General features: G+C 43.5%; 1 protein-coding gene across 6 annotated transcripts in view; it reads right to left on the bottom strand.

Moving 5' to 3' along the window:
* Positions 1-19,978, bottom strand: part of MYO9A (myosin IXA) — a 1,236,948-nt gene that overhangs the window by 454,201 nt on the left and 762,769 nt on the right. For all 6 annotated transcript variants that reach the window (XM_085643964.1, XM_085643968.1, XM_085643966.1 and 3 more), the window contains one exon: positions 14,390-14,500. In XM_085643964.1, the coding sequence (XP_085500090.1) occupies positions 14,390-14,500 (111 nt within the window). The remainder of the gene's footprint in view (positions 1-14,389; positions 14,501-19,978) is intronic.

Genomic DNA, 19,978 nt, shown 5'->3' with positions numbered 1-19,978 from the left:
GCCGATTTTTTCGGGTCGGCAACCTTGACGTTGGTTGTTGGCGCCGCCTTCGGCTCGACGTCCCCATGAGGTCTCTGTGCGTCGACGGCCTTCTTGTGTTTGTTCAGCTCCGAGGGCTTCGAGGCCTTGTTGCCGATGAGAGACTCTTTCACTTTCGGTTTCGAGGTAGGTGCCTGTGCCTTCAGTTTCGATTTCGTTTGATCGAATGATGGCGCTTTCGATACCGATGGCTCTTTAGGGTAGTTCGTAGCCGGGCTTTTATGCGGGGCTGTAGAACGAGAGGAATGATCTTGGGTAAGGCCTTGTGGCGATCCCTCGACCTGAGCCTTATCGAGTGCCTCTCTGGGCCCTGTACCGACATGTGGGCCTAACTCATCTTCTGAGCCATCTTCCTCGGCCCCAAGGGCATCCTCGTCGTCTCCTACCTCTTCGACGACACCATCTTCCTGTTCGTCTACTATCCGCTCATCTTCGGCATCATAGTCGGATTCGCGCTCCGAAGCCGGATCCGAGAGCTCCCCCCGAACTACAAGGTCCACGACCTCCTCATCTTCTGTCCCGGGTTTGGCGTCGCTTTCTGCGCCTCGAGCCGAGCTGCCCGACGAATGCGAAGGGTCTTCTTCGATCGAAACCTGGAACACGCCATACAGGTGGCTTCGTCGTGGTTTGGAGAGAGGCACTTGTTGCACACCGGGTGCAAGTCGAAGCGAGCATACTTAGCGTTGCAAAGAGGGCTATTCGATGTCTTTGGTTCCATCGTTGATGATTTACTCGAGAACGCCCTCGACAAATATACTTGGCTCCGAACGAAAACAATACCGACGAATGTAAAGGCCTAAATACTCAAAGAGCTAAGATTAGGACATCCGAACCCAATGGCGGAAAAAAACAATGTAAGGATGGAGGGGATGCCCATGCGCACTGTAGTCCAGGGGAGGAGCCACCTATCTCGTGATACTTCGAAGACTCTTCCAGGACAACAATGTGCAATCATCCGGACCCAACACTAGGCGGCGATCTATGCACAGATATGAATTCAGCAGCCCACATGCCTCGAACTGGGTAGATGAATGGAATTTGTTACCTTTCAGAACAACTGAAATACTAGTGCTGGATCCATGTAGTGAAAAAATTTAAAAATTACTCTTGTGCATCTGTTACAGAGAGCAATAGAGATCTTACAAACAAGAAGTGAAAAATCCAGTCACCTTATTTGTTGCTATCGTGTTCTAGTATCCTTCTATTTGCCACGTGTTGATCGAGAAAAATTTGCACTTCATTTTGCCCACAAATTGTCCTCCATCTTCGTCAGCTTTGACTGGTGAAAAAAATGGAGGCATCAGCATTTACCTGAGCTGTAGCATTTCAACTTTAAGCAGATTTCAGAGATCACTTGTCGATAGGAATTACCAAACTTTCCCGGGGAAGGCTAGAAATGATGTCCCCTCTGTTAGGTACTCCTTGTTAGCCCACCATGAAGAGGGATTTACGTTTGACAAATTCTACCCTTTTGGTAACTGTAAGTAGCCAAACTCTAAGACCTCAGGTGCCAAATGAAAGGTAAATTTAAAAAATTACTCTTGAAGTACTTCAGGATTTTTCTCCCATTCAAATGCTCGATGATGCAAGCCCGCAGAGTTAGTGTCCACACCAAGCAGATGGCCCACTAGGAGCTGGATCAGACGGCAAACAGCTGTCTGCCAAGTCAATTGTGTTAACTCTGACAGTTGAGGCGAATATGTGCCTTCTTATTTTTTGATGCAATGGGTGCAACGTGTTAATAAAAGTAATCCGCTCACTGGTACACAAGGACCAAAATTGATTCATGCCTGCTCATGGCACTTTATCAGATGATTACAGTTGGATATGAACATAAGCAGGGTACTGAAAGGATCCTTGGCATTGGTCCAGTTGGACTTTGAAAAAACCTTTTACTCAATCCACAGGGGGTTGCTATTACAGGTGCTACAAAAAATCATTTTTGTCTACGGTTTATGGCAAGTGTTCAAACTCTCTCCTTCCCATGGGCTCAAGTGAGGGCCCCTTCCCAATCGAAAGGGGTACCAGAGAAGGTTGCCCCTTTTAAGGATCAATCCTCTTCTTAGGTACACCATGAAAGAACACTTGATCTCCCTTAGAAAATGGACGTCAAGAAAGGGCGATGTGCCAATAAGACCAAGTTCACCATTTCTGGTGGTAGTTGAAAGGCACTCAGATCTCCCCACTCAGTCTTCATGAATGAAGGAGTAGACTGTGAAGACTGGGGTAAAGGACCTGTCCCAGTGATTAGGACAACAGCTCCAGACTGAGTAGAAGAAAGAAAAGCCAAAATCAACAGGTGCCAAAGGTCTGTATACCACATCCATCGTGGCCTATCTGGGTAATAAGATTGAATTGGGCCCGGTCATGGAGAACTTCCTCTAAACCCCTGTAATAAAGAGTATTGGTGGGAGGGTGCAGTGGAGGAGAAACGTCCACTCCAATTGAAATACATCCTCCAAGGCACCCTGCAACTAATATTAAAGGACAACGAAATTTAGGAATGGGTGCTGGCTTGAGCAGCAAAGAGGTCCACATATAGCACTTCTGAATGGATATGCCATTCGTAGTCAGTAAGATGATACCGAACGAGACTATCAGCACTGGTATTCAGAGAACCTACCCTTACTACAACATGCACAACACTGCTGCCCCTACCACACCGTGCTTTCCAGCTCCTCTCTTTGTCGTGGAGTCTCATAACTTTTATGCCCTCTGTAAATGCTCTCATGAAAGTTGCGTGCACAACTAAACAGTGTGCAGAGGTACATGTCCACAGATGTAATTGAGTAATTCAAGGCAGGCTTCTATTTCTTCTTGATTCTAGGTGTCACCACCCTGATGTTTTCAGTTGTGCACTTCATCATACTTCTAAGCACTGAATGGACCTTTCAGTCTCAGATAGGATCTTCACCAAAAAGTCTTCCTCCTCCTCCATGAGATGGAGCTACAGCCTATGGTTATCAGCCAATCTTGAAGTGTGGTAGGAGGTCGTTTCATCAGGTGGGGGTGAAACCTTGGGCTAAAAAGGGGTTCAAGGTTTGTGTCGTCAAGGTTTGTGTCGTCCTGTTGGTTGATACTGTAGTTCTGCCAGGGACTGTCCCCGCTATCTAGTAGGACTGTCTCAGAGTAGGAGTCCTGTGGGTCATAATGCTTCTCAGGATTGGAGTTAGTGTGTATGCAGACTGAGTCCTGTGGTGAAAGTAGCCTCTTTGGCAACTGGGGGGATGGGGCTAAATGGAGGTAGTCAAGGAATGTGTCCGTACCAAGTTGAGTCAGTGGCATTGAGCAAAGCAGACTGTTGAAGCCTATAGGTCCCAAATCGGTGGTTCGGCCTCCATGTTAGACTCCTTTTTAGGTCAAACCTCGGATGTTAGTTGAGTTGTGGGAATATTTGGTTTTGTCTTAGTCCTAGATGCAGATTTCTCTGGGGCTTTTTCTTCCGCGACATCAGCAGAGAGGATTTCAGGACTCTGTTTTGTTTTGGCTGATGGAAATTCTGACTTGCCTTCCTCTTTGTAGTAAGTTGAAAGGTTTTTAATTGTACCTCAGTGGTCCTAGATTTAAGGATGCATGTCTGAGCCTGACAATTAAAAAAAAAAACAATCTGAGGTGGATGGGGCTTTTGTCTTGGTACATTGGGAGGACTCACAAGCTTTCTTGAAACCAACACTTGTATTTGAAAAATAGCCCACAAATATCCATGCCCAACAATACAAAGCAGGTGTGCAGGCAGAGCATATGATCAACAGCAGCATATGCTACCAACATTTAGTTACTTGCAGGTAACTTTGCTCCATATGATTTTTTGAAAGGCTATGCTTCTGAAACAGACTATCAAGCAGCAAATGGACAGTGAGGTCTGTGTTCACAGAAACAAAACAAATATATTATATCTATGTCTTATGTCTGCTTAATTCTTAAGGCTGGAGTTTAATATTCACATACTGCCTTGCAAATTTACTACTGTAATGTAATGGCAGTATTATTGCTATTGCCATACTTCCAGCTGGAGGTGTCAAAGATTCTGCGAGGGAGGTCTCCTGGCCTTCAAAAAATCCAGTTTTAAGCATGCCACTATTCGCCTGAGGATCCATGCTGGGACAACAGCTGTTCTTCACAATACAAACAACAAAGTAGAAAAACAGCAATGTTTAGTCGCCGCCTAATAATAAGATCGGCACTGCCTATTCTGCCAGGGTAAAAGGTCACCACTGTCTTCAGGAAGGAAAAAAAGAGTCATTAAGGACGAGCTCTGGGCAGATTTACTATTACCAATGCGCAGTCCCAGGCGCAGTTACTGCTGCTCCTGCACTTGTACACCCTGTGTTTCCTATTACCGCTCTTCACTTGTACTGCAGTGTATTACTGGTGGTGTTCTCTTGCTTGTAGCGACCGTGTGATTCCTATAAAGAATCTTATCTAAAGGAGGTTGCTTTTATCTTTAGAGGTCTGTGGGATTTAAATAAAGACACAGAGAGAGAGCACTAGTACACGGATTGTAGTATTTGCTTGGTAGAAAGTCTGTTCAATCATTATTATCTTTAACATTGCTCATGACATCTTACTAACTCATCATTGCTCCTCACATCATCCTGACTGCCATTCTCTTTAAAACGCAGGCCCCCCCTCCCTCCCTCGCAGAATGGTCTGGCTAGGAAACGGGTCATCATACAGTTATGCCGTATATGTTGATTGATTTTCTCCCGAGGAGATTTAGGCACCACAATTTGCGTAGGTGCTTGTGGTTTGTGACGTTGTAATGAGGAGTCACAGTGTGTCAGCAGAAGCACAACGGAAGTGGAGGTTGGCATACTACTGCTTTTCATATGGATCTCAGCAGCCAGGTGCAACTTTACCGTTTTTCTTAGGAAGTCCTACAGTTGTTTATTCAGTGATGGAAAATAATCCTCTAAGAAATTCCAGCTCGTTCACTGATATTCAACCCTGCTATTCATCCACAAGAACAGAGTCTGCAAGGAGTCTTCGCCACAGAAGGTTCCAACTTATGCGAGAGATTCTGAAATCAGACATCTGGGCCAACTTTTTAATGACAAAAACAATAAAAAAACAGTCCAAAAATCCCTAGATTAAAAAAACATCAAACAGATAAATAACAAGAGCCGCATCCTAATTAAGTCACTGACCAATCATGTCATATGTACTTGTGGGACAGCATCCGCTATTTGTTACATGGGGCTAAGTATGGAGCGGCTCCTTGTCATGAGCGTCGGGCCCCCCTCCTCTGATTTTCCCTACAAATAGTTATTTTGTTATTAAATTTAAAGAAGGTGATTTGCTGAAAATAATAAAGTCATACCTAGCTGAGGACAGACCATATCTTTCTACAGGCTGCAATGCACTAATTCGAATGTGCAGCCAGGTTGCACATAATCAACATTTACTGTGCTAATGAATTCACAGCCCTCAGGCCTGTGAGGGCATCAGCCTGGCAAAGCCATTGTGTGCAACGCTACAGACCACCCCCTACTAGCAAGGATGTAAACGTAGCCCCGGGCGCTTCAGTCACAGCCCTGTAGCACCAGGGGCTGAGCGTCAATCAACTGCTGGCGCTCCCACAGCATCGACACAGGTTGTGGTGGGGTTAGCAAGCCTACCTGGTCCACTCATCTCCCATGACGAGCTGCACAAGTGTCAGATAGACACTGAGGCCAAACATTGTTCATCGAAGACTGCGCAACAGTGAGTGTTCATAAAATGCTGCACGAAGGCTCCAGCGGTATGATTCTATGATGTACTTAAAATACAGCAGCGATCGAACACCCAGGAGCACGAGGCAGAGCAGGTAGTTTAATTAATTTATTTTAAATGGAAGTCAACAAATTGCACTTCACCACGGAATGGGCTATGATTGAACTGCTGGTCGAGGGCCAGCCAGCCTTTCTTTGTACAGTGAATGATTGATGGCACACGAAAATGTTTAAATGCTACCTGTTGTGGGCTACGTGTGGTTGACCGGTTTTATGTGTCTGTCAGAAAGTCACTCTGCAGAAACAAGGGGAGGAAAGGGATATAACCGGCAAAACAATCTGCTTGGGGATGTTCACTGTTTAGTATGAATTTAATATGAGGGCTGCTTATAAGACATATTTTTTTGTTGTTCCTCACCTTGAGATGGGATGACACCCATAAAACTTGCAAATAAAAAAGTATATGTAGTAATTAAACTCACAGTTTAAAGACGCTAATGATGTCCAAATGAAGACTAGGATAAAGGAAGTGACAAAAAAAATTCCCCAAAACTTGCCCCTCTGCAGCTTAAATTATAACTGCTGGCTGCAGACCTTTAATGGTTAAAGGAATGTGGACAGCCTCTTTTATGCTGGGGGCACCCATTAGTGTACCTCCTTATTTAGCCTCCCTTTTTTTGTTTTGACATTGTACAGTTTTATAATATTTATCTAACAAATGTGAAGCCGTGCAATGTGTTAAATTTCAGGAGTTGGGTGAAATATACACGTCCATTTACTTATATTCGCCATTATTAACCTTTGCTGCTTGTCTAGCAAAAAATAGCACATGTTCCTACAGCCAACGCCTCTCTGTCTATAAAGGCTCCAGCCTCTACATGTATCTTTAGTCTTTCCCTCTACCTACAGAATGTGGTCACAGTGTACTTTGGTGGCTGATGATGTAAATTTATGAAAAATTATACTTTACACAACAAGCAATCTCTGTTCACATAATTATGTTACATGCAACGTTTGGTTTACAATGTTCAACTGGATTCAGTGTACTTAGCAGTGAAAACATGAGAAGAAATCCAATCAATGAAACAATGCTTTTCACTTAAGTAGACTGTGCAGGTATAACTCCCTTCCCCCTTTGGGACTAATGTGGTCGCTCACTGCACTCACTCCTTTGGTGAATGCATGGGTTTCTCTGGCGCCCACAAATTTAAAACTTAACCAGCCACCACTGGGCTAAGTAAACATTTAAATGGTGGCATTTTGGAATTTGTCAGGGTTAGATTTTTTGTTTTTTGTTCTGCGAATATACATGAAGGGTATAAGGTGACTCCACTAACCTAATGGTGTGACAAGTTACCATTAGGACAGGATTTACAATTTGAACTGTGGCTTAAGATGTCGATACCCTAGGAGCACACACGGGCTGGTAAGGTGGTTAATCAGGTTTCAGAATTATTACCACTTCCCAATCAACAGAACTGGATGTTGTAATGCTGGTGTGAAGGTAGAGCTCTTGATTCTTCTGTGAAGTCCTCAGGATATCTGAAATACTTGCTCAAGCCTCTTGCTGCCAAGGCGTGAAGGTAGCAAGAGATCAATACAAATGGCCAAGCAGTCCTCTAATCCAAAAGGAGGGCAGCTTTCTGTAGTCATCCAGAACTTCCTCGGCACTACAGCCAAGAGTTGCAGGTCAGGCAAGTTTGGAGTGGTGAAGGTGGACTTTTGCTAGTCAAAGCTCTGCATCTACTCCTGTCCCCTCGAAGTCTAGCAGCTACACACATGCCGAACAGGATCAATGGATTTTACTTGAGCAGGGAAAATACTAATGTGACAAAGAGAATACCTTCACACCCTTTACCAACACATAAGGTAGAGCAGGTTTCTCTGAAGCGAACCTAGAACAAGTACATATAGACAGGTATATTTAACAAGCAGAAAGAGATCCTGTTGAAGATGAATCAATATTTGCGTTCCATTCAGATGGGGTGTAAATGGACTGACAATTTGTCCAACACAATGAACACACATAAAACCTCCAAACATGTCAGAAAACACAATGAATGCAAGAAATCGCATGTGGGGAACAAAAAAGGCCTTGTTGCTGTGATAACCACTCTGCATTCTGGTTTCAAGGTCAAAAGAACTGGAATTACTTCCCTGTATCCATTAGGACTGAACCAACACTGCACCAATTTAGGAAGGAGCTGTAGACAAACCACTTTAAAATACACCCAAAATTACAAAAAAGGAACAATCCACGTTCACTCAAATAACCCGGCTACCCATCCAATCACTCTGTGACTATAGCTCTACCTTTGACTCTATGCACCATTCCACTACTTTTCAGCTAGGTTTACACTGTACAATACCACATGCATACATGCCGACCTGGACTACTGAATTGCTGCCACCAACTCGGTTCCCACATATGCAAGCTTGAGGAAGCAGCTGCAACCCTCAATCTGAACGGAGGGGCCCTTTCCATCAAAGGACAGCACTGAAGATGACCAGTAGAGGTAAAAAGATAGTGCGACTAGAGTAGACATTTATGGACTATTGAGTTACCTGATGAAAAATGCAGAGCTAGTATGAAAAGATGGACAGGGCAAATAGCACACTGTTTCCAGGCCACATAGAAGATGTTCACATCGACAGGGTGGCTGTTTGATATGATATTAATCGTTATGATATTAATCACGTTGCTAAGCATTAAAGAATAAAAAAGGTCTCCAAGCATTGTCAACACCTGATACACTAGCACACAACAGTACGACGGAAGAGCAAAGACAAGCTCTAGACAGAGAATGCGATATATTTTCTCTCGACGGCTAGATGGCCCTTTAAAGCAACAAAGGACAGCACAGGAGTTTGCTACCCGGGTCCACTGCCTGTAATGAAAAAGAATTTCCACATTCCACTTATTGAACTTTTGAGAGCATGGGAAGAGATTAGTTGATATCTGGAGCGTCCACCTAGGGATATGCTGATAACTTTTCTGGCAATGGAGGGCAGGAAGTATAAAAGGCATGATTTGTTCTACAAGGAACTTAGAAAGTAACTCTCTGTAGGCAGAGATCCAAGTGATAGGCTGAAGAGATTCCAGTCCTCTATCCCAGCTACAGAAATAGTTAAGTTGCTGACTTATGCAGACACTAAAGTCTGTCAAATAAACAGCAAGGCAGCTGAAGATGAACAATGTTGGAATGGCGAAGAAAGGAAACGACCAAAGATGCCTGTACCTTGTATACAAGATCATTCAAAAGGATTATTTTTATTAACTGAAGTAATTACAAATCTGGCTAACCATATACAGACAGCCCTTTGGATGGTTAGGGGACAAGGGAGAGGGAGGTTATCAAGCATCTGAATTTGTCACAGGTAATATTTCTTCTTGCATAATCACAGTGCATGTACTGATTTGGAAATGGTCATTAAGACCTTACATGGTGATGCTAGAACGAATAGACAACTTGAGAGTTCAATCCTTGGATGATGTCCACGATCTGAATAGAAGTTGACTGCCAACTGCATTACTATACAGTTTTCCACCAGATGTTTGCATGTGTCTAATTAGCTGAAGAAAAGGAGGGCACTAACAGAGCGATAAGAGACCTCACACTAAACGAAGTCGAGTACGGGACTGTAGTCAACTGTTCTTCTCTTGCTCATTGTGTGTATGAGATATATATCTATATACAGCAGTGCGTAGTACATGGTCAAAGTCAAGCATAAAACCAACAAGTATAGGAGAGGAAGTTGGGTTGTGAACGGTTAATGCATTGCGATATAGTGTTCTTTACACAGGTGAGTTTTCAACTCTTCCTAATTTGGAGCAGTGCTCGAGTGGTCCTGATTGATATGGGGATGTTATAGATCTTGGGTGCATAGATGTAAGAGACCTGTTGTCTTGTTTACACTTCTTATTTTGCATTCTGATGGTGTCCTGGCTGTGGGTATGCCAATACCCACCAGAGATGGTGAGCTTGTCTGCAAGATAAGCAGAGGGACTTGTCATGACGGCTTCGTAAATTATCCCGCTAGTTTGGAAGACATTGCTGGCTTGCAAGAGGAACCAGTGGAGCTCCATCAGGAAGAGGTGATATGAACATTTTTCTTCAGGCCCTGGATGAGATATGTTGCGGACATAGGATGTCCCTGAGGTGTGCCAGTGTAGAGTCTGGAAGGCCACAGGATAGAATATAACCACCATTAGATGTAAGAATGTGAGCGCATGAACACCAGTTCTTAAGTTACTTTCTGTAAGAAATAGTTTCACTTTATGTAAGAGAGAGAGCTGGTAGCAAGCCATCTTTATTTTTAAGAAATGTGTTCATTGGAGGTGAACTTGGTGTCCATGGAATGACATTTTTGAAAGTTTGGGTCTGAAGCTGTCGAGGTTCATGTCATTGAGCCACGTTTGTACTGTATCTTATTTACTGATTTTGGCAAATAGCAGGAATTCTGTCTTCGTGGTGGAGCGCTTTCGGTAGGCCCTGGACATCCATGTCCGGATGATAAACAACCAGTGTTTGAAGCACTGGATGTCTGAAGCCAAGGAGACTTTCACGTAGAGTTAGGAATTATCCGCTAATGGTGAATCTCGATGCTGTTACCTGTGAATAAAGCACCAATCTGATCAATGTAAAAGCTAAAGAGGTTATGACACATAATGGAACATCGGGGACTTCACAAGATTAGCATCTTTTGTGACCTGGAGGTGCCAAAGTGAACAAATGGTGTTGGTTGGAAATGCGGGAAGAGAACCAGTGAAGGACATTGCTGGTGAACCCCATTCAAAGGCAGGTGAGAAGTCCCCCATTATCAAGAGGCAGGGGTCATCTTCACTGAGGTCAAGTGGGCATTGTCTATAACGTGCAGGCAGTCTCCGTGCTGCGGTGGTATCTGAACCAAGTTCAACACACACTGCGTTTTCAGTGATCTTGCAAATAAATGGTGAGTGAGTGATGAGCCGGTAGTTGGCCAGGTCATTAAGTTTTAGTGTTAAGTTTCTTCAGCAGTGGAAGGATCTGGCCTGTCTTGAAAGCGTTTGGAAAGATACCATGCATGAGGGAAGCATTCACAATAGTAAACAAGGGTAATAGCTTTGATAAAGGACAATGGTAAAACATCATCTTCATAGGAAGTGGCTCTGAGGGAGTTGAGTAGGCCAGCGAGATAAGGGAGAGATAGGGATTTGAAACTGACCAGTGCAGGATTCTGCAGGAAGAGCTTGGTGTAAGCGATGAAGCAGCCTTGGTGGCGATATCCTGTCAGATATTCTTTATTTTTTCACTTAAGAAGAGGCTGATGTCATTTCACTTTTCTGTAAAGTGAGGAAGAGGTAGGTCCAAAAGGGAGATAATGCAGTGCCTAAGTGCTCTGCTTCTGTGCTCAGTGATGGTGTTAGTAAAGTAGTTTGCTGATGTGATACGTTTTCTACATGCTGCGCAGAGGGTCTTCAGAATCAAGAGGTCCTCTGGAGTTCTGATTTTCTTCCATTTTCTTTCCTGTCTGCGGATGGCTCGTTCATTATCAGTAAGATCTTAATAATACCAAGGTGCTGTAGGTAACAGCAGCATCTCTGTGTTATAATGTGAATCTTTTATTAAATCTAGCTTTCTTCCTGGCTCTCGATTCCCTTGTTCTCCTGGAAAATCGCTTGAATGTTGTAATTGGGGCGTTGTAGAAATTGATTAGCAGGGGGTTGGAGTTGGTAAGGTGAGAAATGAGTGCACGCATTAGGTTGTCTATGGAGAAGTCTTTGAAGGATCTGAAGGTCTGATCTCTTTTAGGTTAACCTTGGTTTGTTGGTAGGAAGCTGATCAGTCAGCTAGGTATGGGAAGGGATTGGTCCAATCCAGGGGCATGGGTGGTTTGCATTGAATTGTTGGTGATGTTGAGACCACAAAGTCAAGGATGGGGCCTTTAAAGTGTATTGGTTGTGTGACATGCTGTACTACATCGAGGGCATTGATGAGGTTGTGTTATCTGGGAGGCTGAAATCACCCAAGAGGGTGAAGTGGACATGTTGGGTTAATGAGGTAGTAAGGAGATCTGAGAAATCTTCAATGAAGTCCTTGTTTTACCGGTGGATGAGATGGAAAGTGGCAGCCTGAGTTGCAGAGTGTGGGAAACAGCATGTCAGCAGCTCCATGGATATAAGTGTTACTTGTTTGCCTAGGATGCAGAACTAATAGGCCTCTGCGAATAGTTCCATCCCAGAGGTGATAGTGAGGCCTCCTCCTTTCTTGTGTGCATGGTCTACACGATGGATGCTGTAAGCTTTGAGAAGTACAACTAAGATGTGCATATATGTGGTCATGAACCATGTTTCAGTGATGAAAAGGGCATCAAGCTTGAGATAAATGGTGAGGTCTGCGATATATGTGAAGAGTACTGCAGATTACATACCTAATCTACGAAAAGTCTAGATGACACAATCCAACCTCCTTCATAATATCCTAGGGTAACAAAAGTTTGATGGTGTCAAAAACTGCTTACAGAAAGAACCCTAATCAGGGCACTAACATCTAGTTTACTGTGAATGAGGGGGCTCTCATTGACGCAAAGTCTCCTGCAAAAGTGTGGCCCTCATCAAAGAGTGTTTGTCATCAACCGGGGCCCTGTAGTAGCTCTTGATGCAGTGGTGCTGATGCATGAAAGGGTATCCAAAATGAAAGTTGTGGAAGCCATGTATATGAACAGTACAATAGCAAAGCTATTGCAGACACAGCAAGTGAAGCATTTCACCAATAAATTTTATCAGTTTTTACATTTTGTGACAGCATTGCTGTATCACAATGTAATTCCTGTTTTCTCCAGCGAAGATGTTTAGAAGGAGCAAACCATTTGTAGAGGTAACGGCAGCATCTCTGTGTCATAATGTGAATCTTTTATTAAATCTAGCTTTCTTCCTGGCTCTCGATTCCCTTCTTCTCCTGGAAATCGCTTGTTGACCTGACAATGCTGCTTTCCATGGTCTGGACATAGATAAAAAATACGTTTTCATGCAGGTCTTCCTGATAAACATTTTTAGGTATTGCCTACAGACAGCTTTTTGCTCTCCAAGACCTAATGTAGACAATATCATTACTTTGAGTACGCAGTGGATCAGCCCGTTGCTTACCAGTGGTTGGTTTTCTTGTCACACATGTGCTTGCTTCTTATTCAATGGCTTTCTTTACTCTCCTTGTATTTGTCATTCCTCTGGAGTAGAGCTTCTTTAGCATCCTTTTGACTGGATAGCATAATCCTTTCAATGCCCACAGTCTGGGAACTATTTTATCCTTTCACTTTAGCATTCTTTGGGCATGAGGGTGTATTGTTGATCTCTTCCTTTTATGCAATTTCCCTCTCAGATCGCTATCCCCCAGTGCTCTCTGTATTGCTAAACACTTCGTCCCCAACAGCTCACCAACTGCTTCTCACACCACACATAGTCCCCATCCCCTATCTCTAATGTTGTTTGCCACCCCCCTTATAGCACAGACTGCTTCATCCACCTGCTCCTAAGTTACTCGCCTTCCCCTCCATTTTATTTGGATTTGTTTTTAGATTCATCTGGCTGCAATTTCCTGCCAGGTTGCGGTTTTCTTAAAAGGTGCTTTAGCAAACATTGTACTCATTGCTTTAGTTTACTGCTCCAAGACAGGCGTGCACCCTTTGTGTAAAAAAATGATAATAATTGGGACCCACATAATGGCATAGGAGTGCACATACCTGGGTACTGATGCATGTATATGGTATCACGGTGGACCTTCGCAAAGTGCAACTGCATGCGCGCTAACATATCAGTGTATTTCTGACAATGCTGTTCACAACTGGTACAAAAGCAATTGTCAAAGCAGGATATCATCAACAAAAAGCATTAGTAAAGCCATTAGGCCTGCACTGGCAAAGCCACTGATTGCTTTCTTGTTTTCAATAGAGAATGATGTTGCTCCCACTGGACAATATGCCAAAATCTCAGAAACTGCACTTTCTCAAAGAACAGACACACAAGTCTGTCAGAACTGGCAAATCAAAGATTTTATTCTAAGGTTATCTCTTTAAAAAAAATAATCTTTTACAAGATAGAATAACCATTTGATGTATTAAGGAAGAATATGACAACAGAGCTTCACACATTGACTGAGGTTTAAGCAATCCAAACATCTAGATGGATGGTCTTCTTAAGTTTATATTTATTGTTTAGCTGGATGATCGGGAGTATTTAAATAGCATATGAACATATAAAAGAATCACTTCTGGTCACCTGAAACAAAAATACTCACTGGGAGGGAAGGGAAAATAAACCAGGAAGTAGGGGATTCGGGTCTAAACGCAATGAGTGATACACCTGGGGTACTGAAGCTGGGAATATTAGTACAGCAACAGGTAACAGAACTGTAGAGAACACCTCATGGAATGTTACTGAATAATGTATAATACACAGAGTAGAACCTGACCTGGAATGACTACTGCAGGGGGTGGGGCAAAACACAGAAAGTTACCTGAATTAAGAAACAAGGCAAAGAAAAATACAATGAGGGATAACTGAAGTAACACGAACACAAAGTGACATAGTGAGCTAAAATGGAAGGAAAACAATTTGAAAGGTTACCTGACCTGAAACAGTCTATTATGAAATAATTTCTGACCTGGAATGAATACTTGCAGCTATATCCCGATTGTCGTATTCGCACAGTTTCCAACATGCCAGTGTACCGTAGCTGCCTTAGTACAAGGCTATCTTTAAATCGCAAGGGAAGCTGAAAGAGAGACAAGAAGCATTGCAGGAAAGTAAGATAGCATCAACTTTAGAATGAAAGACATATAGTTATACAGTACTCAAGGGCTTCCATGGGAGAATTAATGAGAACAATTTAATAAAGATTACCTACTTGCAACCCTAGTACTCCATCATGGATATCTTCTTTCTTTGAATTCATAAAATTAGGAATATATTGAGTCCAGTGGGCTAGATGTCTAAAGCCCAAACAAAGGTAGAGATATTCTTCTTTTTTTATGAATATAAAACACAGTACCAATACAAAGAAGCCATTGTTAATTTCGCGTAACTTCTTTTTAACCATCAAGGGTATCTTAGAAAGTAGGATCATTACATCCTATCTGCAAATCTGGCATGCTACACACAGGCAAAGAGTTTTCTAATCATTACAATATAAGATCTTAATTATTGACAGCTCAGATAAACTTATGATTTCTGGAAATGGACTACTGTATTTATTGTAGCAGGTTCACTCCTGCTGAATGGCGGATGGGGTTTATGGGGTGATTTCAATACCCTGTTTTTGAGTCAAGGGGCTCATTCATTAAGAAGAAAAAGTATGTGGGATTTTTCACCACCATAGATCTCAAAATGCAAAAGGAGATTCTTTATCACCTTCAACTGTAGGCGATGGCAGAGCCAGGCCAACCAGCCTAAGAATATAGACTTGTAGAGATCCTTGATGGAGAGAAGGTTATACTACCAATCGTGAGTGCATCTAAAGGGTAACCCTTCCACAGCAATTACGGTTCTACTGCTAGATTACACATCACCAAGCTAGCTGGCTTCCATGAAGATCAGGCCCAGGGAAGGCCAAGACAACCGTATGGAGCATTACGCTTATCTCAGAGTATCTGCGCTTAGGGCTTTTCAAAAGCTCAACCGAACATTAAGTATTAAGACTTAAGCTACTTTGCTATGGACTTCTTCCTGCTGATGACTTAGCATTGGGATCTTGGCAAACCTATAGCTGCAAACTAAACTCTGCAGTAAAGGAGTTTAGTTTAGAACAAGGGCTAGTCCTCAATGCGTTTTTTTAACTGCGTCTGGATTTCTGACCATCTAAGCTCGCATGGGCTGTAACTGGATAGAAATCATTCATGCAGAACCAAGTAAAAGAAAGCGGAATCTGAAGAAAGCTTACAGCCTAGGGAATGTGAGGGTGGATCCATAAGAATGATAAGAAGTTATACCAGAAAGGATTATTTCCATTATGTGGATACATATTTGCTATCTTGCATGTGAAATGCAAAGCTTGTCAACTGGAAGGCTGGGTTGAAAAGATATTATTGGCATTTTTTCATAGCAAGCTAATTACCCGTGAGTATCTATGTGCTCTGCAGCAAATGGGTAAGGCAAGCCTTGGGTGTTTACACAAAAAGTCAAGTCTTCAGAATCTTGCGAAAGTCAAGAAGAGAGGAGGAGGCTCTGATATGTTATGGGAGGTTATTACCGGCTTTAGGGGCCTGGTACAAGGTAGCATGAGCCCCTACTCTGCTTTTGTGTAAGTTTGGGGTGTGTTCTAGTGAGAGACAGGCAGAGAGGAGGTTTTCTGGAATGTTGGTGGAAGTGTATGCAGCTGTTTAGGTAGGCAGGGCCTGTGTCGTGGAGAGCTTTGTAGGTGTGGGTAAGGAGTTTGAAGTGTACACACTTGTGTATTGGGAGCTAGTGGTGTCCCCTAAGGTGTAGTGATGCGGGCTCGGTGAGGGACGTTGAGGACTAGTCTTCCTGTTGCATTTTAGACAGTCTGCTGCTGCTTTCTGGATGCTGTGTTGAAATGACTTCAGAAAGAGTAGCTCTTAGAAGGTTATACCACATCTGTTTTTGCTCCGGAGAAGAAGCAAAAGGAAATGTGAAATTAATAACAAAGGAATTTTTAAGTATAAGGGTCGTTTTGTGAGTTTTTCTATAAATGACGTTTACATTGCTTCTGATATTTAAGATAAGGTGTCAAAAGCTTAACTGCCTGAATAGAAACATTTTCATTGATTGTGCAGATGCCCAGCTCATGCACAGAGCTCATCTATAAATGTATAAATGGCCAGAGATCAAGATTTCACGGTTGTGAAAATTAATAATTGCCAAGCTAAAATGGGTGTGTAAAATGACTAATGCGGGATAAAGAAGAACTACAGCTCTCTTTATGTACCAAGTCAGATACTTAATTAGCATTTTACAAAGCTATATCTAAATATGGGAAAAGACCTTTGTTCCAAAGCTGTTGAAGGTTCAGAAAACTTGAGCCCTCAGCTGTCTAGGAAAAATGTTAAACATACTATGTAAAATGCATTTCCCCCCAAAAACGTGTTATCAAATGAAATTAGTAAATAAAATGTTGTTTTTGCGATGCCCACCAATTCAAGATGTGCATTACATGAGAGTTCGGATTTTAAAGCCTAGATTAGCATTTATTTATTTACATACAGATTCCTCTTTTAATTGTGTTTTTGCTTACTTCTAAGAAAGTGGCTTATAGTCCCGGATACAGGAAGACTACCTTTAAAATGTTTCTTTAAGGCTGAGCTTAACTCATAGTGTCTGAAAGGTGGTGATGATGCCATGTCTTCCCACCTCATTGTTAGGATTAAGGGGTTAACCTCTTAACTTTGCATTTGACGTTTATGAAATTTAAGCTGACTCTAGTGTTAGTATTCACTTAACTATGCAACAGTCATATAGATGTCAATTAAAACTGCATTCAATAGTTGAAAATTGCCTTCAAGAAAGCTCTGAACTGTTAACATTTCTTGTTTTCTCCTTAAATGCTCAATGATCCTATTTCTATTCATAAACATAAAAGGACAAGTTACTTACCTTCGTTAACGATGTACCTGTAGAGAAACAGTCTAGCCGCAGATTCCTCAACTTCGAATATCCTCCAGGCGTCAGTCTGTATCCGGAGATTATTCAGCAGTACCTCTGCACACCGGGGGACGGCGTCTCATGGCTCTGCCCGGACATTGACCCTCGATGCGACGTCAGTGGAGCCATATAGGCCCCTCCCGGCGCGCAGATGTCAGTTTTCAATCAGAAAGGTATGTCTGAGAAAATACTTAATACTGAAATAGGATGAAGGGAGAGAGTAGAGTACTCAACCCATAGAAAAAGTCTTGCATAAGTGAAGAACCATAACTTGCTATGAGACAAACAGTAATGAATATGAATGTTATGGTAGATGACAACAAGTGTTAAACAACATGAATGCTATGGAAAATGGCAACAGAGAATGGCCGACCATTCACACTAAATATGATCTATTGACAGTATAGAGTCAAAAAGACAGCCAACTAAAGATACAAAAATATCAGAGAGGGAAGGAGGAAGAAGGACATGACCAACCCCCACACTGCATAGAACCAGGATGCACAAGAGTGCGCATGCATATAGGAACCCACCACTCAATTCTGAGCATGAGCATAGAAGCAACAGATAACAGAGAATAAAACCGCTTGCCCTTGTCAAGGATTTGAAGCATACGAAGCACTCATTGAGAAAGGCATCACTGGCAGAAAGACCAGTGGTGTTAGAACCCAACCTGAAAAAGGGGCCTCGCAGAGCGGGGAGGATTGGTGGGTGTTAAGGAATCTGAGGCTAGACTGTGTCACTACCAGACACATCGTTACCGAAGGTAAGTAACTTGTCCATCTTATAGAGACATCTTGCCGCAGATTCCTTAACTTAGAATAGATACCATAGCTATACCCCATTGGTTGAGGGTCAGCGACTGAAACCCACCAAGTTCCATAAGAGAACTGTCAATGAGTGACTCAAACAGGTAGGAAGAGCCAAGTGCAAGTGTGCTGGCACTAGAAACACTAAGCTCTGTACCCAAAGGACCTCAAGAACTTTCGGCCCATCAGCCTGCTCCCTTTCCCGGCGAAAGTCATCCAATCCAGATTCCGCAGCAACCACAGCACCGAAACCGCCCTCATCGCCGCCACCGACATCAGGAACCTGCTGGCAAACGGTGAAACCGCGGCCCTCATCCTCCTAGATCTCTCGGCCGCCTTCGACACCGCAGGGATCCGCAACAAAGCCCTGGATTGGATCACCTCCTTCCTCACCGACGGAACCCAGGGAGTCCGCCTCACGCCATTCCGATCCGAAGCCACCCAAGGATCATCCCTCAGCCCGACCCTCTTCAAAATCTACATGACACCGCTCGCCAACATCGTCCGATCACAGAACCTCAACATCTTCTCATACGCTGACACCCAGTTGATCCTCTCCCTCACCAAAGACCCCGCCACCGCCAAAACCAACTTCCACGACGGAATGAAGGCCGTCGCAGAATGGATGAAGGACAGTCGCCTGAAACTGAACTCAGACAAGACGGAGGTCCTCATCCTCGGCTCCACCCCCTCCGCCTGGGACGACTCCTGGTGGCCGGCCTCACTGGGAGCTGCGCCGACACCCACCAACCATGCACGCAACCTGGGGTTCATCCTGGACTCATCTCTGTCAATGACTCAGCAGGTCAACGCCATCTCCTCCTCCTGCCTCAACACCCTACGTAAGATCTACAGATGGATCCCCACGGGAACCAGAAGGACGGTCACCCAGGCCCTCGTCACCAGCAGGCTGGACTACGGCAACGCCCTCTACACAGGAACCACGGCCAACTCCAACATACATAACACCTCCGCACAACTCATCTTCGACATCCCCCGCCACAGCCACATCATTGCCCACCTGAGGAACCTTCACTGGCTCCCCGTCAACAAGAGGATCACCTTCAAACTCCTCATCCACGCTCAGAAAGCACTCCACGACGCCGGACCAACATACCTCAACAAATGATTCGATTCACCTTCTACACTCCAAACCGCCAGCTTCGCTCCACTGACCTCGCCCTCGCTCCACGCATCCACCGAACGACAACCGGCAGCAGATCATTCTCTCACCTCGCCGCCAAAACATGGGACACCCTCCCCATCCACCTACAACAGACCCAGGACCTGCTGACCTTCAGGAGACTTCTCAAGACCTGGTTGTTTGAACAGTAGCAGCTCCCCCCACACGCCCCTCAGCTCCTTGAGACCCTCGTGGGTTAGTAGCGTGCTCTACAAATGTTTGATTGATTGATTGTATAAAGCATTAACGACAAATAAAAGCAATGGAACAACAGTTAATCAGAGGACAATTTGAGACCTATACAGTCAAGGAAGGGACGAAGCAATTCAGATAGACAAGAATGGCCATTGCACAATGAAAAAAAACCATAACCTTCTTGTAATAAGAACAAGAAGCAGAACTGTGCACTGGATTCCCGAGATCAGCTAAAAAATCATTTTCCAAGGAAATGGAAAAAACAGCATGATAGATACAGACCGGACAAAATGACCATCCCAAACACTGGATGCCAAGAGTGACCTGTATAGAGACAAATGTCACCTATGCAATCACATACAAACAAAAAAATCAAAGAGGCATATGTATATGGAGAAACAGGATACAC

The sequence above is a fragment of the Triturus cristatus genome, chromosome 3_1 (genome assembly GCF_964204655.1).
Source record: "Triturus cristatus chromosome 3_1, aTriCri1.1, whole genome shotgun sequence".
NCBI lineage: Eukaryota > Metazoa > Chordata > Amphibia > Caudata > Salamandridae > Triturus > Triturus cristatus.
This window is presented reverse-complemented; position numbering and strand designations above follow the sequence as displayed.